Source organism: Pseudophryne corroboree, chromosome 4 (genome assembly GCF_028390025.1).
Source record: "Pseudophryne corroboree isolate aPseCor3 chromosome 4, aPseCor3.hap2, whole genome shotgun sequence".
In the NCBI taxonomy this organism is placed as follows: Eukaryota; Metazoa; Chordata; class Amphibia; order Anura; family Myobatrachidae; genus Pseudophryne; species Pseudophryne corroboree.
The window spans coordinates 543,443,547-543,470,509 of NC_086447.1; the positions used below are offsets into that span (position 1 = coordinate 543,443,547).

A 26,963-nucleotide genomic window follows, 5' to 3' on the forward strand; every position below is an offset into this window, starting at 1 on the left:
CAGAGAGGTGTAGATTACAGTAGTCAAGTCAAAAGCACATGAGAACATGAATAAGAGTTTTAGTAATTCCAGGCAAAGAAACAAGAGGATATTGAAAAGATTACAGTGGTGAAATTAGCAGGATTGAATGGGATGGAGATGAGTCAATGGTGATATCCACAAAAATAGACTTGGGAACTAGAGGCAGAGTTGGGTGTAGTGACAGAAAAGGAGCAGTTGGATAAAAAGAGGGAAAGACAGTACAGAACAGTCACAGAGCTGAAATGTGTGAAAGGTTTTCATGATGAGAGGTTGGTCATTGATGGCCAATGATTTTGGATGCTTTGAGGTGAAGAGACAAATAGCTAGATTGAAGTTGGTCAAGCAGGTAGGAGGCCAAGAAGAATGAGTTGAGGCTGTTGTACGCCATCTCTTTGAGTAGCTTGGTTGTATATGGGTGGAGAGAGATGGAGCAGTTACTAGAGGAGGAGAAGTCAATGGAGGATTTCTTTAAGATGGGGAGACCAGGTTATGTTTGAAGGATGGGTAATATGAGAGCAGGCATCTGGATGAAAAGACCGGAGAAGCTGTGAGGGGATGGTTTCAAGGGACCAGGTGGAGGGTGAAAAGGAGAGTAATATTTAATTTATAAAAGTTGTATGGTAGGTTTATATTTTTCCCATCTCCAGCACAAATCATTTTGATGCAGCAAGTTATTGTGCAGTTAAATAGTTCTCAAGGAAGATGGGGGAGATGTACTAAGCAGTGATAAAAGTGGATAAGTGAGCCAGTGGAGAAGTTGCCCATGGCAACCAATCAGCTGCTCTGTATACTTTTATAGTATGCAAATGATAAATGTTATGTCAGGGCTGATTGGTTGCCGTGGACAGCTTATCCACTGGCTCACTTCCCCACTTTTGTCACTGCTTAGTACTTCTCCCCCATGGTCTCATCACAACAAATGATAATAGTATTTACCTGTCACCTCACAAGTTATAGCACATAATCTACTGAGGTATCCATTATCACTACATGGGAGGCTCACAAGTGAGTTCTCTGTGGGATGTTGATCCAAGCAGGCAATTGCCTGAAAAAGCAAAAGGAAGGACACAAGCAGATGGTTTTACAAACTAACCATCCCAACCAGGACAGGCCTGCACCTGGGTGTGACAAGGGCGGAACTCAACAAATTGCTGAGCAGAGCTAAGTGGGACTTTTTCCTCTGTAGAATCCATTATTTTCAGTGGGGGAACAAACCTGTGTCAAAGTCGAAAAATATTGTAGTACACACATCACGTACTAACAACACACACATGCCCGCTACGCGTGCACTTGTTCCGCCGTGCGTGCACATATCCGCAATTTGCATATGGTCGCTCCCGCGGTCCTGCGCGTGGTATGGGTATTTACGGCGGAGTTTGTGAGCGCATAGAGGGTTATCAAAACATTCCATATTTAATCCAAATAGTGCACATTGTACACATAGCCCCCCTGCACCACATCAGCAAGTATCAACAGTTTAAATGATTCCAGGACTAAGGGATTCACCTTTGCATGATAGGAAGGGACAGACTAAGGTTATAAGGTGATGTCTGGTATCCAGCTGTAGGGTATTTTAAGGGTAAAATTCCGGTGTTGGTTAGAGGAAGATCGCATGTTCCTGCGTATAGTTATGTGCAGAAGTAGAATATAGATATAAACTGTATTTACTGTATATTATGTATGCGGCGGGAATCCAGAGGAGACCACCCACAAGAGCAGTTGAGAAAGACATCGCCCACCTTTTCAAATCAACCTATGACCTCTTCTGTAATGTAAAGATGCATCCCTGTGTCCAATGGACAAAGGAATTACAGTATCCATTGTATTGCTTTTGGAAGTAGTGCATAAAAAGCCTGTTGCTGCCTGGCCGGTCAGAAGACTCTTAACGCTATCTTCCTGATTAGCGGAGGACTGGACCAGGAAGCGCATGCGAATATTCTCACGTATATACATTGACTGTAGCCATTTACTCTGTTGTATTGTAGTGTATAAATTGTATTGTTATCCCCTTCCAGATATATACGCTGAGGTGTCGGAGCCCAGTGTTTAACTACAACTCGGTGTTGTGTCCTCTTTTTCCTGCTAGGGTTTAAGGCGTATTACATTACCTAACTGTATAAGGTTTAAGAGTGTATTGATAAGGTGTGTGCGCGCTGTGTGTACTTTGTACCCCCAGCGCGGCGTTTGTACGCTAAGTCCGTACACGGTACGGGACTCTGTACGCAAATAGCGTACAAAGTACGTAGAGTGCATATTAAGTCTAGTGGCCGCAGCGGCTCCATGGTAAAAGTGTGTTTAAAGGTATAGCTTTATGGTTTAAGATAATATCGACATTATCAATTCGGGGCATCGTCCGTTTTTTCCTCATACCCGCAGCCTAGAAGGTTAAAGCAGACTTTATCTATCAGCAAAGGGCGGACAGGTATCCTACGTGAACCTTTTCCTGGCCGTAGAATACACTGGAAACCCTAAGTTATTGCTGATTAGATGGTGTCTGCTCTGCATGGTTTGTAGGGATGCTGGTGGGACCCGTAAAGTAAATACGCAAAGCTATTTTAAAAATCTGTGAATTTCTATTTTGGCGCCAAATGCGCACACAACACAAGCATACACCTGTACTTTGTATTTGTATACCTGCTCGTATTGTTGCCATAAATACTGATTACTAGATTAATTTAGACCTGTAGGGAGAAATTTGTTGCTATTTAGTTAAAACATAGACTAAATATTAAGGAAGTAAACGTAAAACACAAATACAGTCTGGCCTAGTTAAACAGGTTTATACAGAAAGAAACTGTGTTGTGTTAAGTAAACGATTATAGGTAATATCGCTTACATTTATAGAAGTGTGGGATTTGTACTATTGCGGACGTACGGTTTTTGTACACTTGTTTTTCTGACAAAGTACGGGACTGCGTACGCAACGTAAAGACATACGCATGGTTGCGTGTTTGCACAACGTGCGTAAGGGTACGACCGCTAAGTACAAATTACACAATAGCATTGTTAGTTTAGGGGCGGAACAGTAGCCACGCTACAATAGCCCAAATTGCTCGTTTTCCAAAATTTAGTTTAAATAAAACCTTTTCTACTGTATTACCTCTGGGGAAAGCTATCAGTTAACAGGAAAGGATATTTTTCTGATCAGAAAACTATAGAGTGTTAGTGTGGGCTGAAAAAGGTGTGAATGTATTGAACCCCGCTTGGTGAGCTTGGTGAACTCGGTGAAACTCGGTGAACTTGGTGAGCACGGTCTAGGTGAACACGTGCAACGGAGTGTGATAAAGCTTTGTGAAGTTGTTGTTTTCTTGGTATTACACTCCGGCTGTTTTGGAGCACAGTGTGAAGACTCCAGTGATCCTACAACTTATAGATAGCAAGTGTCTATAAGCGGTACGATTGGACCGCACGGTTGTGTGAGCAATACGTGGCGCAACGTGATACGAAGTTTTGCATATTTGTGCGTAAATCTCGTCATCATACGCGTTGTGTAAAGCACATGCAAGCGTGATTTGTGTAAAAATTGTCTTTTAGGCAGATATTCACTGGGTACGGTAAGTTACTCCTAAAGGCCCAGGGGATATAGGCCGAAGTAGGGCCTGCAATGGCTACACGTGTCTGCTAAATAGGGCGGATCCGTGGTACTCGGAGCAGAAGAAGTTAGTGGAAGAACTTTGAGGACTTCCACCGTTAGACTACTGTGTTTGGAGCATTTTAGGAAATTTTCCCGTGTTAAAAGGGTCCACAATGGGAGCCAAGTGCACAACACAGGGACGTTCCTCAGTCAGGGTTCAGACAGCAGAATTGAGACCCAGGGGGTCAGCACGGTTGGTAATGTGGGGGAAGTATGGTCCCCACACTGAGACCTTTTGTGATGAATGGACACGAATGACTGTGGGGGATAAAGCATCATTTCCTGGGAAAGGTAGTTTTGATCCAGAGGTACTACACAATGTAAGGAGTAGGATATGTCTAATAAAATCCAGAAAACAAAGTATTTGACATACAGATTGTTTAAATTTATGGCAGCAAGAGGGCGATATGCAAAGGGAACTAGCTTACGCAGCAGGTTCCAAACCTAGCAGGAAAATGATGGCAACCGCACCACCACCACCGTATATTGTAGGGGAGAAAGTGGCTACAGACAATGGCATATTGGTATCTGATAAGAGTATAGTTGATAAATGTACTAATGCTAACCCGTGCAAGTTGTATCCCATTTAAAACTTTCCTCAGGACTGCGAGCAATTAGATGAGCCCAGCACGATATCGGCACTCTCTCTAGCAGCCACCATACAGAACACTCAGGTGGGCACGGCCCAACCAGTAAGATCAGTTGTAAGGCCCCCTAGCGGAGGGATGGGTGAGGTTGTGTCCACAGGTAAGTATGGTACCATACATTATGCAGAGACAATAGCACCTCAGATTGTGGAGTCAACTCAGAATGATGTAATTGAATTAAATCCTGTCAGGGTGATCGCAGTCCCCAATGGGAAGACTGACGCTCAGGGAGTCACTCCCATCAGGAACATTGCTATGCATTGTCCTTGGTCCCGGACAGAATTTAGGACAATTATGTCTGAATTTCCCGATCCCAGAAAGGATCTAGTCGCATGCCAGAGGTTTATTAAAGAATTAGGTAACGCCACCGAACCCACAAACAAAGATTGGCGAACAGTGCTACGAGTATGTTTACCTTCTAATATTGACCCCGCGAAATTCATTACTGATTGTAAATTAGACGCCGAAGTACCTCTCACTGATGAGTACACTCAGGAGAATGTACGACAGATCAATCTGCAATTAGGAGTATATTTCCCTACTGTTGTCAAATGGAATATTTTTTTTTACATAAGACAAAAAGAAGGTGAAACGGCATCTGAATATTTCCAACGAGCACTGCAGGAAATGGCTAGATACACTGGGGTCGAGGACATTAAGGAAAATGTACATCACAGGGAGGTTGCTGTGTCAGTATTAATGGACGGGTTAAAAGAGACATTAAGAACAAGGGTACAAACCTCTCTACCTAACTGGAGAGGTATCTCGGTGGCTGCATTAAGAGAGTCTGCTATCGAGCACGACCGTAATATCCAGAAAACCAGGGAGGCACAGGGGGAGCGGTTGATGGTGATGAGCATCCAAGCACTGGAAGGAGCACCAACTCGACCAAAACCCCAGGCCCCTGACACATGGAGAAAGCCAAGAGTTTGTTATCTGTGTAAAAGGGAAGGGCATTATGCCAGCAATTGTAACAGCACACAAAAATTCAGACCCCCTAGACAAGAACACGAGCAAAGTTATTAAACACATAATAGGGATCAGGGATCACATAGGAGAAGTTACGAGCCACACGCAGGGGAAACAAAGAAGCACCCACCAAGGAAGGACTGGCAGACCTCTGAAAATCCTCAGCTATCCCCCTCACATATTGTAGCTGCCAGCGCGCTGCGGGAGGGTCACAATATACAATAGGTGTTGGGCCACACCTGTAGTCTGCAGCCAGTGAAGTTGATTGCTAGCCTTGGTAGTGAACCTGAGGTCACAGTTGATGTAGCTGGTAAATCATTACCTTTCCTTGTAGATACAGGGGCGGCCAGGTCAATGTTAAATTCAACGGTATGAAAACCACGGGCAAAACAATTTCGGCAATGGGAGTAACAGGAGTAGTGTCATGATCCGTGCCATATATCCTTTCTGCCTCTAGGTGTCACTCTCGGCCTCCTGGTCTGTCTAGCAGTTCCTACTCTGTGACCTGGCAGCATTGATTATCTAGTTATGTGCAGCTGGGGTTTGCACCTGGGAAGCTGCTATTTATCCTCTGTTCACAATCACTCCTGTGCCAGTTCATCAAGTCTTTATTTGAGGCTGCAATATCTCAGCTCATGGTTAAAGAACTGAGTAGCTGGCCTGCATTCTCCCAGTACTCAGGTAATCTGTATTCTCGCAGCCTATGGTTAAAGAACTGAGTAGCTGGCTTGCATTCTCCCAGTACTCAGGTAACCTGTATTCTCTCAGCCTATGGTTAAAGAACTGAGTAGCTGGCCTGCATTCTCCCAGTACTCAGGTAACCTGTATTCCCTCAGCTTGTTGTTAAAGAACTGAGTAGCTGGCCTGCATTCTCCCAGTACTCAGGTAACCTGTATTCCTTCAGCTTGTTGTTAAAGAACTGAGTAGCTGGCCTGCATTCTCCCAGTACTCAGGTAACCTGTATTCCCTCAGCTTGTTGTTAAAGAACTGAGTAACTGTCCTGCATTCTCCCAGTACTCAGGTAACCTGTATTCTCTCTGCCTATGGTTAAAGAACTGAGTAGCTGGCCTGCATTCTCCCAGTACTCAGGTAACCTGTATTCCCTCAGCTTGTTGTTAAAGAACTGAGTAGCTGGCCTGCATTCTCCCAGTACTCAGGTAACCTGTATTCTCTCTGCCTATGGTTAAAGAACTGAGTAGCTGGCCTGCATTCTCCCAGTACTCAGGTAACCTGTATTCCCTCAGCTTGTTGTTAAAGAACTGAGTAGCTGGCCTGCATTCTCCCAGTACTCAGGTAACCTGTATTCTCTCTGCCTATGGTTAAAGAACTGAGTAGCTGGCCTGCATTCTCCCAGTACTCAGGTAATCTGTATTCTCTCAGCCTATGGTTAAAGAACTGAGTAGCTGGCCTGCATTCTCCCAGTACTCAGGTAATCTGTATTCTCTCAGCCTATGGTTAAAGAACTGAGTAGCTGGCCTGCATTCTCCCAGTACCCAGGTAACCTGTATTCTCTCAGCCCATTGTTAAGGTACTGAGTAGCTGGCCTGCATTCTCCCAGTACTCAGGTAACCTGTATTTCCTCAGCTTGTTGCTATACTGTCATCCAACTACCACAGTGCAATCCTGGCATGCCCTGTATTCACAGTCTCCTGGTATCCTATGTCCCCTCAGTTTTCCCTTTCTTTTTGAGTTTTATAGTTACTCTTGGTTTATATTTATTGTTTACAGTTGTACAGTGCTTAATAAACTTGCTATTATACCATGAACATCAGTCCCTGCTAAACATGTTCTCACAATGGGAGATCCAAACGGATTCTGTCAGTATGAACTGGCCCAAAACAAACAGCAGGGGAGATAATTGCAGTCTGCCTGAGGGAGTTTTCTCACAGCTCGTTAACCCCTCAGCTCCCAGGACATCACCTTCTTTAGATTTCTTACAACTGGGTATTTTAAAGGGAAAGTTAGACCAGCTACAAACTTTAGTATCCAGTATTCAATGCATTCTACCTGAATTCCTGGGGAGACTGGTGGACCCCAGTAAAATAGCTCCAGAAAAGGTGTTTTCATCTGACCCATGGACTAGGCATGCTAGGGGCACCTCTCCTCCACAGACAAGAGGCAGGTTCCAAAGTTTCCCTCGACCTAGCCTCTCAGAAACAGAACGCCAGTATCGTAGAGACAATAAACTTTGCCTGTATTGTGGGGGTCAAGGACATTTTATTCTAACTTGTCCCATTCGAAAACCAAAGAATGGGGGCAGAGTGCATCTCCAATCTTTGAATACCATCTGTCACAAAGCTGGTCTTCCACCTAAAGTTTCCGAGTCTGTTGCCTCAGGAGGAGTTTCCAAGCCTGTCAACCCAGGAGGGGGTTCGTCAGAGTATCCATCCCCAGGAGGGGGTTCTTCAGAGTGTCCAGCCCCAAGAGGGGGTTATTCAGAATGTCCAGCCCCAAGGAGGGGTTTAAAGCATCCAGCCTCAGTGAGGGGTTCAGAGCGTCCAGCCCCAGTGAGGGGTTCAGAGCGTCCAGCCTCAGGAGGTGGTTCTTCAGAGTGTCCAGCCCCAGGAGGGGGTTGTTCAGAGTGTCCAGCCCCAGGAGGGGGTTGTTCAGAGTGTCCAGCCCCAGGAGGGGGTTGTTCAGAGTGTCCAGCCCCAGGAGGGGGTTCTTCAGAGTGTCCAGCCCCAGGAGGGGGTTCTTCAGAGTGTCCAGCCCCAGGAGGGGGTTCTTCAGAGTGTCCAGCCCCAGGAAGGGGTTCAGAGTGTCCAGCCCCAGGAAGGGGTTCCGAGTGTCCAGCCCCAGGAAGGGGTTCCGAGGGTCCAGCCCCAGGAAAGGGTTCCGAGGGTCCAGCCCCAGGAAGGGGTTCCGAGGGTCCAGCCCCAGGAAGGGGTTCCGAGGATCCAGCCCCAGGAAGGGGTTCCGAGGGTCCAGCCCCAGGAAGGGGTTCAGAGGGTCCAGCCCCAGGAAGGGGTTCAGAGGGTCCAGCGCCAGAGAGTCTTCAGAGTGCTGCCCAGCCAGAGTCTTCAGAGTGCTGCCCAGCCAGAGAGTCTTCAGAGTGCTGCCCAGCCAGAGAGTCTTCAGAGCGCTGCCCAGCCAGAGAGTCTTCAGAGTGCTGCTCAGCCAGAGAGTCTTCAGAGTGCTGCTCAGCCAGAGAGTCTTCAGAGTGCTGCCCAGCCAGAGAGTCTTCAGAGTGCTGCCCAGCCAGAGGGTCTTCAGAGCGTTGCCCAGCCAGAGAGTCTTCAGAGCGCAGCCCAGCCCCGTGAAGAGGGGGCTCTTTCCTCAGCCCAGCCCTGTGAAGAGGGGGCTCTTTCCTCAGCCCAGCTTCTGCCTTAGTCCAGCCCCGTGAAGTGGGGGCGTCTGCCTTAGTCCAGCCCCAGGAGGGGGCTCTGAGCATTATGCCAATTTCAGAAGAGGAATCTAGCACCCTGTCGGCATACAGCAAGGTGCAGGTCCAGGATGGGCCATATAAACATTTGGATTCTACTCACTCCGGTTCCAGCCAAAATCTGCCTCCTTCGGTACAAATTGATTCTAATTTCTCTGGACTCAATCCGGTTCCGTCCGTAGGTCCAGGGATTCCTCCGGTCCCAGCCGGTACAAGTTCGTCCGGACTCAATCTGGTCCCATCCATATGTCCGGTTCAGTCTCCTCCGGTCCCAGCCGGTTCAAGTTCGTCCGGACTCAATCTGGTCCCGTCCATATGTCCGGTTCAGTTCGTCCCGGTTCCAGCCGGTCCAGCAGTATTCCAGGTCCAGTCTGTATAGTCCGTTCCGGTTCCAGCCGATCCAGCAATACTCCAGGCCCTGCCTGGTCAGTCTTCTTCAGTTCCAGTTGAAACCAAAACCTCAGGACCTAATCTGGTTCCGTCAGTAGGTCTAAAACCTTCATCAGTTTCAGCCTCTAAGCTTTCGTCCGATGCTTTTGCATCTGTTTATTTTGATGGAGATTTATTGCAATATGTTGCTCTAGTTGATCAATTTCGCTCTCTGATGGAATCAGATCCTTCAGGTATAGTAACACCTTCCAACGTTACTCAATGTCTGTTCCTGACATTCAGAGGAAGAGCTTTGGAGTGGGCTAATACGCTTTTCGAGAATAATGATCCTGTGTTCCATGATTTACAGACTTTCAGTAATGCAGTCTTTAAATAATTTTCTCCTAAACCCTCGGAATCTGACTCCGTTAAAAAATCTTGCTCCGAAAAGAATTCCAGTTCGTCTCCATTCAAACTACAACAGTCTGATTCAAAAGTAAGTTTGTGCAGTCCTGCCAAGAATAATCCAAGTATCTCCTTCCGTAAGAATCCGACCATTAGAATTGGTCATGTAGGAGTCTCTCCTAGCCCAATACTAAGTTCTTCACCAAAGAATTTAAAACTACAGTGCACTTCTTTGTCATCTGGAAACTGTGTATCTAAGGGAGATTCGTATCTTCCATTGGACTTGGATTCAGACTCTGAATTTGCTCCAGTTCATGATGTTACTCCTTTCCTGGGAGGTCCTGTTCCTTCCTGTTATGCTTTCATGCATGAAGAGGTTCCAGAAGTACCAAAAAAGCTATACAGGTCTCTGTATGAAAAGTCATGGTTATAGAACAAGATTTAATTTAAGCCTCAGTGGAGTGCTAGCTTCGAAAGCACAATCTTCTCGCATTACAAATCCAGGAAAGGAACCTTCTACAGTTTCCCCAGTCCTTTCAGATGACGGAAATTCCAGTCTTGTCAATGATGGATGGTCTACCTGTTCTGAAGATGAAGATCAGGAAGACTTCTAAAAGAATCCAGTAAAGTTTTGTTTCTGGACCCTCTGGTTACCACTTTTCTGAAGCTTTGTGCACAAGTTGTTCATCAAGTTCCTCTAGTTTTCAAGTTGGGTGTCTGGAATTCGCCCTTGAGGAGGGGGGTACTGTCATGATCCGTGCCATATATCCTTTCTGCCTCTAGGTGTCACTCTCAGTCTCCTGGTCTGTCTAGCAGTTCCCACTCTGTGACCTGGCAGCATTGATTATCTAGTTATGTGCAGCTGTGGTTTGCACCTGGGAAGCTGCTATTTATCCTCTGTTCACAAGCACTCCTGTGCCAGTTCATCAAGTCTTTCTTTGAGGCTGCAATATCTCAGCTCATGGTTAAAGAACTGAGTAGCTGGCCTGCATTCTTCCAGTACTCAGGTAACATGTATTCTCTCAGCCTATGGTTAAAGAACTGAGTAGCTGGCCTGCATTCTCCCAGTACTCAGGTAACCTGTATTCCCTCAGCTTGTTGTTAAAGAACTGAGTAGCTGGCCTGCATTCTCCCAGTACTCAGGTAACCTGTATTCCTTCAGCTTGTTGTTAAAGAACTGAGTAGCTGGCCTGCATTCTCCCAGTACTCAGGTAACCTGTATTCCCTCAGCTTGTTGTTAAAGAACTGAGTAGCTGGCCTGCATTCTCCCAGTACTCAGGTAACCTGTATTCTCTCTGCCTATGGTTAAAGAACTGAGTAACTGGCCTGCATTCTCCCAGTACTCAGGTAACCTGTATTACCTCAGCTTGTTGTTAAAGACCTGAATAGCTGGCCTGCATTCTCCCAGTACTCAGGTAACCTGTATTCTCTCTGCCTATGGTTAAAGAACTGAGTAGCTGGCCTGCATTCTCCCAGTACTCAGGTAATCTGTATTCTCTCAGCCTGTGGTTAAAGAACTGAGTAGCTGGCCTGCATTCTCCCAGTACTCAGGTAATCTGTATTCTCTCAGCCTATGGTTAAAGAACTGAGTAGCTGGCCTGCATTCTCCCAGTACTCAGGTAATCTGTATTCTCTCAGCCTATTGTTAAAGAACTGAGTAGCTGGCCTGCATTCTCCCAGTACTCAGTTAACCTGTATTCTCTCAGCCTATGGTTAAAGAACTGAGTAGCTGGCCTGCATTCTCCCAGTACTCAGGTAACCTGTATTCTCTCAGCCCATTGTTAAGATACTGAGTAGCTGGCCTGCATTCTCCCAGTACTCAGGTAACCTGTATTTCCTCAGCTTGTTGCAATCCTGTCATCCAACTACCACAGTGCAATCCTGGCATCCCGTGTATTCACAGTCTCCTGGTATCCTATGTCCCCTCAGTTTTCCCTTTCTTTTTGAGTTTTATAGTTACTCTTGGTTTATATTTATTGTTTACAGTTGTACAGTGCTTAATAAACTTGCTATTATACCATGAACATCAGTCCCTGCTAAACATGTTCTCACAATGGGAGATCCAAACGGATTCTGACAAGTAGTACAACACTACCCTTTGAGTAGACCTGCGGAGATTATGATAGGGCCTTTGCAGACCAAGCATTCCTTTTTGTTAGCTGCATCGGCTCCGACTAATCTACTTGGGAGAGATCTATTGTGTAAAATGGGGAGTGTCGTATATTGTACTACTGAGGGTGTCTTCTTGGATATACCCGAGAATCACGTTCAGGAAGTGCAGGATATGTTAGACACCCCACAAGGGCTAATGTCCCACTCTGCTGGTATAGACAGGTGTCCATCCAAGGTAGAGGAAATGATCTCACAAATACCGGGATCCCTCTGGACCAAAGATGGACAAGACACTGGATTGATGGCTGGAATAGTTCCAGTAGAGATATAACGCACATAGAATTTCTTTTGGGGAACAGACCGATTAGGGAATCATTACCCGTAGTGCCTAATCCAGATGTCAAACTTTGTAAAAATTTTTTTGCCTCTACTAACTTATCTATTACTAAACTCTGTGATTTGTCTTCAAAGTTTCCTCTTCATCCTCATACATTCACTGACAGGATTACAGTTCAAACGTCAGATGCCTACTCGGTCTGTCAGAGCTCTGCCTAAATCCAGTATATCTCACTAGCATAGGGACACCAGTATCAGTGTGCCTGGTCATGCATGAAGGGTGGAGAATGGGATTACTGGTGAAGATAGACTGTGCATAGATACCGATATACATGACGGTGTGACAGCCTGATGGTGAACGCAAATCTGACAAATTTTCTTTTTATTATTCCCCCCCCTCTTTTCACTTTCCAAAGATGGTTTACTTCATACAACAGTTAAACACATTGAAATACAAGATTTATGTTCCCTACAGAAAGGTTGCTGACCCGGAGAGAACATCGTATCACTGGAGTGTCTATTCCGGGAAGGTTGAGAGGCAGGACTGTTGTCACGGCACCTGAGCGCGGAGAACAACAAGACCAGAAGCGGTTGTCACACCAGTTTTCTTTTTTTTATTATTTTCTCCATCTCCCACTACCCTCCTTCTCTTCTTCCATTTCCTCCCCCTTCTTGTTTCCTTTCTCTTCCCTTAACAAGATGGACTTACCCCAAGAGACTGCATTCCGGGTTTTCCTGTTAACCCTGTTGTTGACCAGAAAAGTCTGTTTCGGTGAGAGTCCCAGAGAGGTCGAGAAAGGATCTGGAATGGGTTCTGATGGCGAGGACGGATTTGTAGAATTCCAAGAGCAACACATCACTCGAGCAAAGGCGAGTATCAGAAAACGATCTGGTAGTCAGGTAGCTCGGAAGCACTGTGAAGGGTTATTGGCTGAGGAAAATTGCATTTGTAGGAATTGTGAGAACATAGTTGAGGATGGGTGCATCCAGAGATGTCAGTCCAGCCTTAATATCAACATGGACCGTCACCCATTGAGTGATTACCACTCACTAGTGGGTAAGGTCTTAAACCAAACAGAATGCTGGGTGTGCTCACAAGTACCTCAAGGTCAGAGCAAGTCAGGATTAGTACCGTACCCTTTAGCAATAGATGAGGTACTCGAATTACGGGGTGGGAGACCGGTGGACAAGAAATTTAATATTTCTAGGCCCCCTAGTTTGAAGCTCCGCCAGTATCATGTAGATAGATCCTTACTATGCTTCAACATTTCCAATTTCCGAAAACCAGGAAATTGGGAGGTGACATGGAATAACCAGACCATGGCCTTTTCACACAGAGCTGATAGGATACCCATAGACTCTGAACTTGTACGCCAAATAGCCAACAGTGGAAGGTATTTTCGGTATAGGTATACTCGAGGAAGCAAGACCATGTGGGTTGGAGAAGTATCACCAGGGTACTGTGCTCATATCATCCAGCCTGATACTTGTACTGAGCAGATGGGAGAACTAGGGATTGGGTTTTTTACTTGGAAAGTTTGTAATATGGTATTGTCATATTCTGTCCCGTATGTTCTCCCCGATGATGCCTATTTCATATGTGGGAGGAAGGCGTATAAGTGGCTTGCCCCGAACTCAGAGGGATTGTGTTATGTTGGAAGAGTGTTGCCTGAGGTCATGACCATAACCCATGATAAGATGAAAGACATTCATCGCAGTGCTCAGGCTCCTTATACTCATACTCATTATGAACACATCGTTAAGAGACACCTCATAGATAGGACAGAGCACGTAGCCTCTGATTTGATCCACGAGTCCACCGGGATTCAATTCCTTCTCGCATTAGACATCACTCGTACTGCCAGAGGAATTATAAATTATAGGTATATCCATGTGCTAGAGAAATTGATAGATAATATCACTGAGATGTATGACGACACCTTCAGGTATACGGGTAGGGAGTTGCAAGCTTACAAGACAGAACTGATCCAGCATAGGATGGTCCTCAATTATATCACAGCCATGACGGATGGGTACTGTGTCACTTTGGCAACTCAATATGGTGTGAAGTGCTGCACGTATATTACAAACAGCACTGATGACCCAACCGAGATCATTGATCAAAAGATGGACGATATCTTGCAGTTGAAGTGGGAGTTCTGAAGGAGTCACAACCTTACCATGACTGCTGTGGGTAATGAGCTGACCGGCTGGGTCTCATGGTTGAACCCACGAAATTGGTTCTCAGGATTAGGAGAGTGGGCTCAAAATGTTATTATGAGTGTGGGAAAGTTTCTCCTTTGTATCCTGGGAGTCATCATAATTATTGGATTGATATTTAGGTGTGTTCGAATTCTAACGCGGCGCAAGCACGGCACAAAATTGATGAGTTTAAGGAGCGGGGGTGCTGTTACAGCAGCAGATTTAATTTACGACCCATCCATAGAGACAATGTTATGATAAGGATTGCAAATGAATTCCATGGCCTGTTTCTTTCACCCGTTTTTCCTTTGTCTCCCCCTTTGCCCAGATACATCGATCCGGAAAAGACATAGACTACACCCAAGAATGATTACGAAAATGTTATGTGAATGTATTTTAGATATGTGTCTTATCTTCATCTCTACAACTTTCAGTTAGTGACACACATAGTCGACAGGTGATATCCACATATATTAGCACTCACATATGTTCCCCCTCCATGTATCATCAACTAAATATGCACCCCATTTGTTGGAACAAGAAGCCGAAAAGAGCTCGGTAGTGTTTGTTGGCCCACCTACAGACCCTTAATACGGGATAAGAAGGATTTAATGTATACTTCGCAATACCTCGAAGCTTATCTAGAGCATATACGGCAGGATGATACATGCCCCTCAGACATGGATTCATACATACATGCTTTTACTATCCCACTAGATCATACATTTCCCGCCTACAACTCTCCACCTACCCTCCAATCATCTGTAGATATTGTATTGTATATTTTTCTGTTTAATGTTTAGATAGTGGCAGTTATTGTTGACTGCCAAAGGGTGGAGTGTCAAAGTCGAAAAATATTGTAGTACACACATCACGTACTAACAACACACACACGCCCGCTGCGCGTGCACTTGTTCCGCTGTGCGTGCACATATCCGCAATTTGCGTATGGTCGCTCCCGCGGTCCTGTGCGTGGTATGGGTATTTACGGCGGAGTTTGTGAGCGCATAGAGGGTTATCAAAACATTCCATATTTAATCCAAATAGTGCACATTGTACACATAGCCCCCCTGCACCACATCAGCAAGTATCAACAGTTTAAATGATTCCAGGACTAAGGGATTCACCTTTGCATGATAGGAAGGGACAGACTAAGGTTATAAGGTGATGTCTGATATCCAGCTGTAGGGTATTTTAAGGGTAACATTCCGGTGTTGGTTAGAGGAAGATCGCATGTTCCTGCATATAGTTATGTGCAGAAGTAGAATATAGATATAAACTGTATTTACTGTATATTATGTATGCGGCGGGAATCCAGAGGAGACCACCCACAAGAGCAGTTGAGAAAGACATCGCCCACCTTTTCAAATCAACCTATGACCTCTCCTGTAATGTAAAGATGCATCCCTGTGTCCAATGGACAAAGGGATTACAGTATCCATTGTATTGCTTTTGGAAGTAGTGTATAAAAAGCCTGTTGCTGCCTGGCCGGTCAGAAGACTCTTAACGCTATCTACCTGATTAGCGGAGGACTGGACCAGGAAGCGCATGCGAATATTCTCACGTATGTACACTGACTGTAGCCATTTACTCTGTTGTATTGTAGTGTATAAATTGTATTGTTATCCCCTTCCAGATATATACGCTGAGGTGTCGGAGCCCAGTGTTTAACTACAAATCGGTGTTGTGTCCTCTTTTCCCTGCTAGGGTTTAAGACGTATTACATTACCTAACTGTATAAGGTTTAAGAGTGTATTGATAAGGTGTGTGCGCGCTGTGTGTACTTTGTACCCCCAGCGCGGCGTTTGTACGCTATGTCCGTACACAGTACGGGACTCTGTACGCAAATAGCATACAAAGTACGTAGAGTGCATATTAAGTCTAGTGGCCGCAGCGGCTCCATGGTAAAAGTGTGTTTAAAGGTATAGCTTTATGGTTTAAGATAATATCGACATTATCACCTGGCATGTTGTTAACAAGGACTCTGCGTGCTCAAAGAGGGATTTCATCTATTGAAACTATAAAGATGCAAAAGTTAGGGAATGCAAAATATTTTCAGACGTAGTAAATGTAGCATTTCACTTCTGTTATACCAATCTATGAGGGTAATTCAGACCTGACCGCTGCTGTGCGTTTTCGGTTAGCAAGTGAATAGATCTGAACTGCGCATGCATATGCACCGCAAAGTGGATCACCGGTCAGCGATGGGTTTTTGCGAAGGATCAATTCGCATGGGCGTTCGCAAGGATATTGACAGGAAGAGGCCGTTCGTGGGTGGCAACTGACCGTTTTCAGGGAGTGTCTGGAAAAATGCAGGCAGGACCAAGCGTTTGAAGGGAGGGTGTCTGACGTCAAATCCAGTCCCGATCAGCCTGATGTGATTACAGCGGCTGAGTAAGTCCTGGGCTGTGCAGAGACTGCACAAAATCAGTTTGTGCAGCTCTGCTACACATGCTTCATACACTTGCACAGCTAAACTACACTCCCCCTGTAGACGGTGACTATCTGTTCGCAGGGCTGCAAAAATCGCTGTCTAGTGATAAGGTCTGAATTACTCCCTATATAATCTGGTTGTCCCTTAGTCTTCTGCTTATATAAATGCTCCATTTAGAATAAAGGACACAGAGACTGATTCACTCCCTGCAAGTGTGAGATTGCATGCAGTGAGTGCTTATTGGAATAATGCGCATGAGCTGCAAATGCATTGTACATGCGCGAAAGGTAAAATGCAATCACACTGCGTGTGCAACCTAATTGTAAAGAGAACGTATTTTGACAAGAAGTGACCAATTGTGGGTGGTAAATGGCATTTGTGGGGAATGGTTGAAAAAATGCAGGTGTGTCATGGCCGTTCATAGGACGTGTATCTGACGTAATCTGCGGACACTGCATTCAAAAACATGGCACCCGATGCAAGTGCATTCTCATTGACTTCAGTATGTTGGGGACAGAAGCAACTGTTGATGACACTCATTTTTTGTGTATGCATTGTGATTCTGCTAATGCGTATGCAGATTTTCAAATGCATCGGTGGACATCTTTTATCCTTTCTGGGAGGCTTCCCACATGCGATTTTTAGCATTAGAAGATTTGTGAAAATCGCTATTCAGCCTCAGCAGCGATCCATATTGAATTAGACCCACAATGTTCTTGTAACATGGTCGACCATCCAAACAGATACCTTTTTGGTTCCGGTATCAATGGTCGACCATGTTATGGTTCACAGTCATTAGGTCGACCACTATTGGTTGACATTGGCATGGCCGACATGGACAAATGGTCGACTCATGAAAATGGTCGACACATGAAAAGGTCGACATGAAGGTTTTTTACTTTTTTTGGTGTAGTTTTCTGCCTGGCACCTCCCTTCTTTGCATCACTTTGCTGAGCATGTTGTGGTGGCCCTGCTCAGATATCGCTGATCTGCAGATAAGAAACTTTGAGAAACTGCTTTTATGATTTACAACCCTTTTAAGACTCAGTACTGACCTTTACTAAGGAGACTGTAAATTCTGATTTATTTCTAATAAATATTTAAAATGCCAGCGTTAATATATGCTGCAGATGCAAGACACATCTTATTACCAAATACGATAAAAGTGTGCTGTATGTCGCAAACACTACATCCCTTAAGAGAAAACAAGCATTCGACACATTGTATTACTGAGGTCCAACGCTCAGAGATGTATATGTTTGATATTAAAAGGGTATGCATATAATACAACATACGTACAGTATATATATGGTTACAGAGTTACAATTACACAAGACATAAGGATTAGATACAGCCAGCATACAGTACTTCACCTAATTTGCTCAATGCACCATCTTCTCCATCTTTGAATCTGCCTCAACAGCAACTAAACAGAACTTCTTGGGTGAGAGGAATTACTTATATACTGTGTATTGGGGGAAGTAAATGTCTGGGACTGAGTCTTCTGTTATTGGTCCAGGGGAGGGTGATTTCTCATTCATGATGTGTCAATGGTCAGTTCATATGCAAGCAACGTCCAGCCTTGAAGATGCCATCATAGGGATTAGCCATGCTGTCTTTCAGGAAGTTCTTTGTTCACTTTTGAATTGTGGCTTCATATTCATACATTCAATCATAACTAATCGATGCAATGTGCTATAACCTACCCACTGCCATCAAACCAACACAATCATTCCCCTGATCATTTTGACACCAAGCATGACATGTTTACCTTGTTCCGTTCCAATAATACATATATATCTGATGTTAAACTCTATTATATAAATACATTATAATGTCTGGTGCTTGACATGTTTAATTTATGTGTGGTATGAAATATGTGTTGAATATATCTTTGTGGCTTGTCTGTGTGAATACGTATGCTACCATATATCGCTGTGCACGCTGCGTGTATGCTCACGCACAGTGAGCCATCTGTTTGGAGTTTGTATTTGGTGTGTATGTAATATTTTTGACTTCGACAAGATTATGGGTAGGAACACCTCTGTAGACTCTTCCTTATGGCTGCTGAATTGGATCATGGACCCTATACAGATTAGTTTATAAAGCACAGCATGAGCAAAGAGTGAAATTGTCCTGGTGGTTAGTCAATAATGGAAAACTTTGACATTTGCAAGGAAATCCAAATGACATATTTGTAAAGACTGGGATGGTTACTGTCATTAATTCCAACAAAATATGTTAAATATTTATTTATTAGGTTCTAAGATTCTTTTTAAAAAATGAATTTAGTATTATTGGAAAGATGTTTCTAATATGTGACAGTTGGAGTATTAACTGAATGCCATATAATGCACTACCAGAAAAGTGATATTTTACTTACAATTTAGGTCACAAAGATACATAAAAAAAATTCTGCAAGCAGTTGGCTGAACAAAGCCCTTTCTTGTGCTGCAGGTAAGAACAGGAACTGAAGATCATCCTGTGACATATATACATATGAAGCCGCTTCCTGTCTGCAACTCTAAGAATCAAGCTCTGTCTTTTTGGCTGGATACTGTGCACAGCATCTCTGGACTATCAGTACAAACACTTGTAAGTGACTGCATGTCTAGTCTTGGATGATGACTACTACTCTCCAAAAATATATTCAATCGCTGGATCCCAAAACTCTTCCCAGGGTCCTGCAAATACAATCTGGATTTTATGATGGCGGTAAGATACATAAATTCCTTTACTTTTTGGTAAATATCATACAGGATATGGAATTACCAAATGGAATAAAAAACAACAACAACAACAACAACAACAACAACAACAACAACAACAATATGCTTCTACTAGCTTTGAATTATTTGTAAGTGTGTTTTTAAACAAGGATGTAGCAGAATAATCTACAAAACTATCACTGGAAAAGATTTGAAGTTATAAAACATTAATAATAGAATAGCAATTTTTATAATGTATTGATTTACTTTTGCAGTGGTTGTAAACTAGATTAGTTGATAATCTGAGTTGAATTTAATTGTGCATCATTGTAGCTTGGCACCTGCTTGTTCTTTGTGACACTTTAGTACATTATTCAGCTTTTTTTTATGTCCAGTATTTTTCCTGTTGATCCTCTACATCTACAGCATTGTAAAATGTTCTAGTTCACCACCCCTCACTTCTTCCCCACTGTACAGTGCTGCAGATTCCTGTGGCGCATGATAAGTAATAATAAAAGTTGAGCATATAACCCACATATTTAGTTTTAAATAATTGTATTTATAAAAATGACAAATTATATTTATTGTAACAACTTGTAGATACTTGCCTTCATCTGTGTAAATCAGGTGCAAGGCAAGAATACAGTGTGGGATTCCAACCTGGCCATTGACAAAAATATACAAATTATTATATTATACAGTATATGAGCCTTGCACTGGAGGTATCAAACAAAACAAAGATTGTGTCTACCTTTTTTGTGTCGACCTATTCTATGTTGACCTTTTGACCTTATGTCGTGGACACCCATAGAGGGGGAATCACCTACCTTGCCGGTATACCGGCGTTGGTATGGTGCCCCATTCGGGATCCCGGCATCGATATTGTGACACCTGGGATCCCGACAAGTGGTATGCTGACCGCATACCCTTGAGACCTATAACTATACCAAATTCTATATAAAGAACATATATTTGGTGTCCTTATAACTGAAAAAACTACTAGTTTACATTTACGAAAGGCATATTGTATTTGCTCATAAAACATAAAGATATATAGGGGTATATCCAACTACACGTTGTCATTTACCACATGTAATTATATCCCTAAGGGCTATTCAATAGGCCCCAGTTAGATGGTATGTACCGCAGATTACTGGGGATTTTGTTTCACTTTCTACAGGCATGTGAAACCAAATCACCTAAAACAGTGCTGTGCCTGGCAAAAACACACAGGTTTCACTGAACCTGTTTGCTTTTAGTAGTATTTTTTTTTGTTTTATGGGCAATTCAAATTGGCCTGTAAAAAAAATTGGTGAAACATCAGGAAAAATTGAAAAATACTAATGAACCAGATGTTTTATTGTGGCTAATTGGATATCCTCCATAATCTGCTTTTAAAAGAAACCCTATCGGTCCTGAAAATAACCCATATAAACTTCACTTGTGTGAGCTAACAAATAAAAAAAATCTATTTAAATTGACATGTTGTGATGAAATTCGTCCTTTTCCAGATTGGTAAAAGCACCCAGTCTTTAATGTTTAAGGTACAGCGAAATACATTATTAAAATGCTATGGCTAGCACTGAATCCCTAACTAAACTAAACTAAACTAAACAATTCTTCATACATTTAAACAATTTAATTAGAAAATTAGAGATAAACTAAATGTTATCAGTTTCATTCTGCAAATTTCAGAGTATGGTAATTGTCTCTAGAAGAATGAAAGTAACTTTTTGGATAACTTTTAAGTACAGTGTATATATATATATATATATATATATATACACACACACACACACACACACACACACACACACACACACACACACACACGTAGCCACTCTCAGCTCTGTCGCTGTGTGTCCTATCCACGGGCAAAGCTGGTGTGAATAGTGTGTCTGCAACTATGATGCGTGCATGCGTATGCACACGCACGGCCATAGAAATACACAGAGCACCCGTGGCACGATACGCCACGCTACATGTGCCTATGCGGCCATACTGTGGGAGAGAGAGAGATGAATGTTGAGCAGATTTGGGGGGTAATTTGATCTGATCGCAGCCGCAAATTTGTTAGTTAATGGGCAAAACCATGTGCACTGCAGGGGGGGGGGGGCAGATATAACATGTGCAGAGAAAGTTAGATTTGGGTGGGCTATATTGTTTCTGTGCAGAGTATATACTGCCTGCTTTTTTTTACACTGCAATTTAGATTTCAGTTTGAACACACCCCACCCAAATATAACACTCTCTGCACATGTTATATCTGCTCCCCCTGCAGTGCACATGGTTTTGCCGAGTGCTTAAAGTGGTCTTAGAGAGGTGGTGGAACTTACCCCCCCCCCCCTACGCTTGTGAAAGCATGCTGCAAAAAAAGGGGCATGGCCTCAAAAAGAATGGGGCGTGGTCACCCAATAGTATACCCAATTCAAATTACGTCATACAGTAGCACAATCTTATTCACATTACACCACATAGTAGTGTCCCTTATTCATGTTATGACACACATTAGTGCTCCTTATACACAAAGCCCACAGCAGTAGCACCTCAAATACATATAATGCCCACAGCAGTAGTGTTGCTTATGTCCCCAGGAGTGATGCCCCTTATTAAGTGCCCCCTATGCAATGTTGTCATTAGTATTGCCCCCAGTAGTTATGCCCCCCATATTTATGCCCCCATAGTTATGTCCCCTGTAGATATCCCCCTGTAGTTATGCCTGCTGTAGATATGCCCCCAGTTGGTTGCCCCCAGTAGTTATGCCCCAGTTGGTTTGCCCCCAGTAGCTATGCCCCCAGTTGGTGTGCCCCCAGTAGTTATGCCACCAGTTGGTGTGCCACCAGTAGTTATGCCCCCAGTTGGTGTGCCCCCCGTAGTTATGCCTCCAGTTGGTGTGCCCCCAGTTGTTATGCCCCCAGTTTGTGTGCCCCCAGTAGTTATGCCCCCAGTTAGTGTGCCCCCAGTTGGTGTGCCCTCAGTAGTTATTCCCCCAGTTGGTATGCCCCCAGTAGTTATGCCCCCAGCTGGTGTGCCCCCAGTAGTTAAGCCCCCAGTTTGTTTTCTGCCCAGTAGATATGCCCCCAGTTCCCACCTCTAGTAGCACTGCTTAGTGCTTACACACACAAAATAAAAAAAAGAAATACTCACCTGAAAAACCACTTCTGCTTCCGGACCGCAGTCTCTGTCTGGCGCCCGCTCCTCGCAGCTATGGTAGAGAAGTCATGACGTCTCTCCCATAGCGTCCCCCAGCTGCACACTGCCCGAGCCAGCAGCCAGAGCTTCTGGCTGCCGCTTAGGGGGAAAGAGCCGGCACCCACTGGTAACAGTCTCAGCGGGTGCCCTAGATTAGGTGAGCCGGTGGAGGCGGAACTGTGTTCCGTCTCCAAATGGAACTGGCGGAACGCAGTTCCACTCCGTTCCGGCTCACTTTAACCTCTGGTTTTGCCCATTAGCTAACAAATTTGCTGCTGCTGTCAGATCGGAAGTAGGCACTTTATTTTGTAACAGAACAGATTATTTCTCAGAGATGCAGCACAAACTTGCTTCACCTTTCCACAGACAGTATAGAAGTTTAGAACTGGTACTATGAAGATACAGTACCAACTCCTCCTGCTCTGATTGAGGTATAATACGCTGAATGTCAGACAATTCAGAAATAGGGGAATTCAGGATGTAGCAAAAAGTAAGAGGAATTCCACTCAAATTCCATTGCAGCAGTAAGTGAAATTCTGCAGCCAAATATGGATTGAAGTAATTATTCCCCAGTACAGTTATGAAAATGTCTCATCTCTTAATAAAGTGACATTCATGAGACAGACATAAACTGGAAAGCAATAATAACTATGTATACATTATAAAAGTGCTAGGAGAAATTTGATGGCATCCAATTTAACTTGCATAAAGTTTCAAATAAAATGCTGTATAGTACATATGAATAAAACTGTCACCACAGTGCATAAGCAGCATTCTTATAATCCTGCATCTAGGTATAAAAGTGATATTTCAGATTGTTTTCCCAAAACTTGTGCATAGATAAAAAGTACAGGTATATAGCGAGTCATTATACGCCATTACAGTCCAGGTTATATGGATGTCCATGCTTGAGCACAGTTGATTAAATCAAATTGACTGAGGTACTAATTAAGTCACCTGTGCTGAAGTTCTGGTCTACAGCATCATTGTGCCATTTTCTGAGAATGCAACTTGTTTTGTCAAGTAAAGTAGTTACATGTACAGAATGTGCATAACTGCAATAAATCATATGGGTCTTATTCAATAAAAGGCTATTACTAATACTAATAGTATTTCATGCAAGTGTTCAGATTGTGTAACTCAATGAATTTCTGAAAATGATTTGAGTATTGGTTTTATTGTCAGAATAGATAAATATAAAGGATATATCTATTAAATATTCTAAATATCTATTCTTTTAATTATCACTAGCTGTTCTATCTATTCTTCACTTGGTTTCTGATTTTCACAGAGACTTCTTAATGTAAGTAAATAATAATCCATGGTTCTTGGCATTATCCGAGGAGCACCTGTAGCAGAAAAGTGACAGGACCATGTATGTAGATTATTAAATTTGACACACTGGAGGTGCAATCCAAATTTTGATCTGATTGTCCGTTTGGACGTTATCGTTCACGCAAAACAAGCCACGCATCGGTAATGACGTCATTATGTCAACCCCCTTTTCATCCCCTTAGGGAAGGTTTATTAAAATTCTAACTACGTACTTTTCCTATTTCCTACCTACAGAATACCTATGTTAAATTTCATCTTCCTAACAGTCAGTCAGTGAGAGAGTGAGTGAGTGAGTGAGGGCTTTCACATTTATATATATATATATATATATATACACACAGAGTAAAAACCACAGCACTCACCGCACCAGAAGCGGGGCACAGCTATGCACTTACCACTCACAGGGTGGGGTGCATGTAACACTGCACTCTCCACCACAGAAGCGGGGTACACAGCTGTACTTACCACTCACAGGGCGGGGTGCATGTAGCCCATGACCACATCGCTCTAATAAATACAAACAGAGAACCCAGCACTCACCAAAGTAAACTCACTTATCCTCAACAATTCAATAAATAAATGATGGGGGTTTAGTTGGTGGATTGGCCAATGCACGGAAGCCTGTATACCGATTCAAGGTACCCCACCTTCATACAGGTCCTACACTATCACAGAGTCTTAAAACCTGACTACCACACTGCTGCATCATCTGCCTGCTAGATGTAATGTGTACCTGCCACAGACTTTATGGCTTTTAAAGGCACACTAGTCACCTATTGCACTGGCTCAAAGATGATTGCTAAAAAACAGCTGAGACAGGTTCAGGATAATAAAGTCCACACAGGGGTGCATGAGAAAGCTAGTGGCCATGGTTAATAAGAGCTAACCATAGATTAACCCCTTCATATACACACAGAGTAAAAACCACAGCACTCACCGCACCAGAAGCGGGGCACAGCTATGCACTTACCACTCACAGGGTGGGGTGCATGTAACACTGCACTCTCCACCACAGAAGCGGGGTACACAGCTGTACTTACCACTCACAGGGCGGGGTGCATGTAGCCCATGACCACATCGCTCTAATAAATACAAACAGAGAACCCAGCACTCACCAAAGTAAACTCACTTATCCTCAACAATTCAATAAATAAATGATGGGGGTTTAGTTGGTGGATTGGCCAATGCACGGAAGCCTGTATACCGATTCAAGGTACCCCACCTTCATACAGGTCCTACACTATCACAGAGTCTTAAAACCTGACTACCACACTGCTGCATCATCTGCCTGCTAGATGTAATGTGTACCTGCCACAGACTTTATGGCTTTTAAAGGCACACTAGTCACCTATTGCACTGGCTCAAAGATGATTGCTAAAAAACAGCTGAGACAGGTTCAGGATAATAAAGTCCACACAGGGGTGCATGAGAAAGCTAGTGGCCACGGTTAATAAGAGCTAACCATAGATTAACCCCTTCATATACACACAGAGTAAAAACCACAGCACTCACCGCACCAGAAGCGGGGCACAGCTATGCACTTACCACTCACAGGGTGGGGTGCATGTAACACTGCACTCTCCACCACAGAAGCGGGGTACACAGCTGTACTTACCACTCACAGGGCGGGGTGCATGTAGCCCATGACCACATCGCTCTAATAAATACAAACAGAGAACCCAGCACTCACCAAAGTAAACTCACTTATCCTCAACAATTCAATAAATAAATGATGGGGGTTTAGTTGGTGGATTGGCCAATGCACGGAAGCCTGTATACCGATTCAAGGTACCCCACCTTCATACAGGTCCTACACTATCACAGAGTCTTAAAACCTGACTACCACACTGCTGCATCATCTGCCTGCTAGATGTAATGTGTACCTGCCACAGACTTTATGGCTTTTAAAGGCACACTAGTCACCTATTGCACTGGCTCAAAGATGATTGCTAAAAAACAGCAGAGACAGGTTCAGGATAATAAAGTCCACACAGGGGTGCATGAGAAAGCTAGTGGCCACGGTTAATAAGAGCTAACCATAGATTAACCCCTTCATATACACACAGAGTAAAAACCACAGCACTCACCGCACCAGAAGCGGGGCACAGCTATGCACTTACCACTCACAGGGTGGGGTGCATGTAACACTGCACTCTCCACCACAGAAGCGGGGTACACAGCTGTACTTACCACTCACAGGGCGGGGTGCATGTAGCCCATGACCACATCGCTCTAATAAATACAAACAGAGAACCCAGCACTCACCAAAGTAAACTCACTTATCCTCAACAATTCAATAAATAAATGATGGGGGTTTAGTTGGTGGATTGGCCAATGCACGGAAGCCTGTATACCGATTCAAGGTACCCCACCTTCATACAGGTCCTACACTATCACAGAGTCTTAAAACCTGACTACCACACTGCTGCATCATCTGCCTGCTAGATGTAATGTGTACCTGCCACAGACTTTATGGCTTTTAAAGGCACACTAGTCACCTATTGCACTGGCTCAAAGATGATTGCTAAAAAACAGCTGAGACAGGTTCAGGATAATAAAGTCCACACAGGGGTGCATGAGAAAGCTAGTGGCCACGGTTAATAAGAGCTAACCATAGATTAACCCCTTCATATACACACAGAGTAAAAACCACAGCACTCACCGCACCAGAAGCGGGGCACAGCTATGCACTTACCACTCACAGGGTGGGGTGCATGTAACACTGCACTCTCCACCACAGAAGCGGGGTACACAGCTGTACTTACCACTCACAGGGCGGGGTGCATGTAGCCCATGACCACATCGCTCTAATAAATACAAACAGAGAACCCAGCACTCACCAAAGTAAACTCACTTATCCTCAACAATTCAATAAATAAATGATGGGGGTTTAGTTGGTGGATTGGCCAATGCACGGAAGCCTGTATACCGATTCAAGGTACCCCACCTTCATACAGGTCCTACACTATCACAGAGTCTTAAAACCTGACTACCACACTGCTGCATCATCTGCCTGCTAGATGTAATGTGTACCTGCCACAGACTTTATGGCTTTTAAAGGCACACTAGTTTTTACTCTGTGTGTATATGAAGGGGTTAATCTATGGTTAGCTCTTATTAACCGTGGCCACTAGCTTTCTCATGCACCCCTGTGTGGACTTTATTATCCTGAACCTGTCTCAGCTGTTTTTTAGCAATCATCTTTGAGCCAGTGCAA

At 43.9% G+C, this 26,963-nt stretch overlaps 1 protein-coding gene across 1 annotated transcript in view; it reads left to right on the forward strand.

Annotated features, from left to right (window-relative positions):
* Window positions 1-19,088: 19,088 nt before the first annotated feature.
* THEMIS (thymocyte selection associated) overlaps window positions 19,089-26,963 on the forward strand; it is a 190,193-nt gene continuing 182,318 nt past the window's right edge. Inside the window, exon 1 of the mRNA XM_063919343.1 lies at window positions 19,089-19,226. Within this exon, the coding sequence (XP_063775413.1) occupies window positions 19,133-19,226 (94 nt within the window). The 5' untranslated portion in view covers window positions 19,089-19,132. The remainder of the gene's footprint in view (window positions 19,227-26,963) is intronic.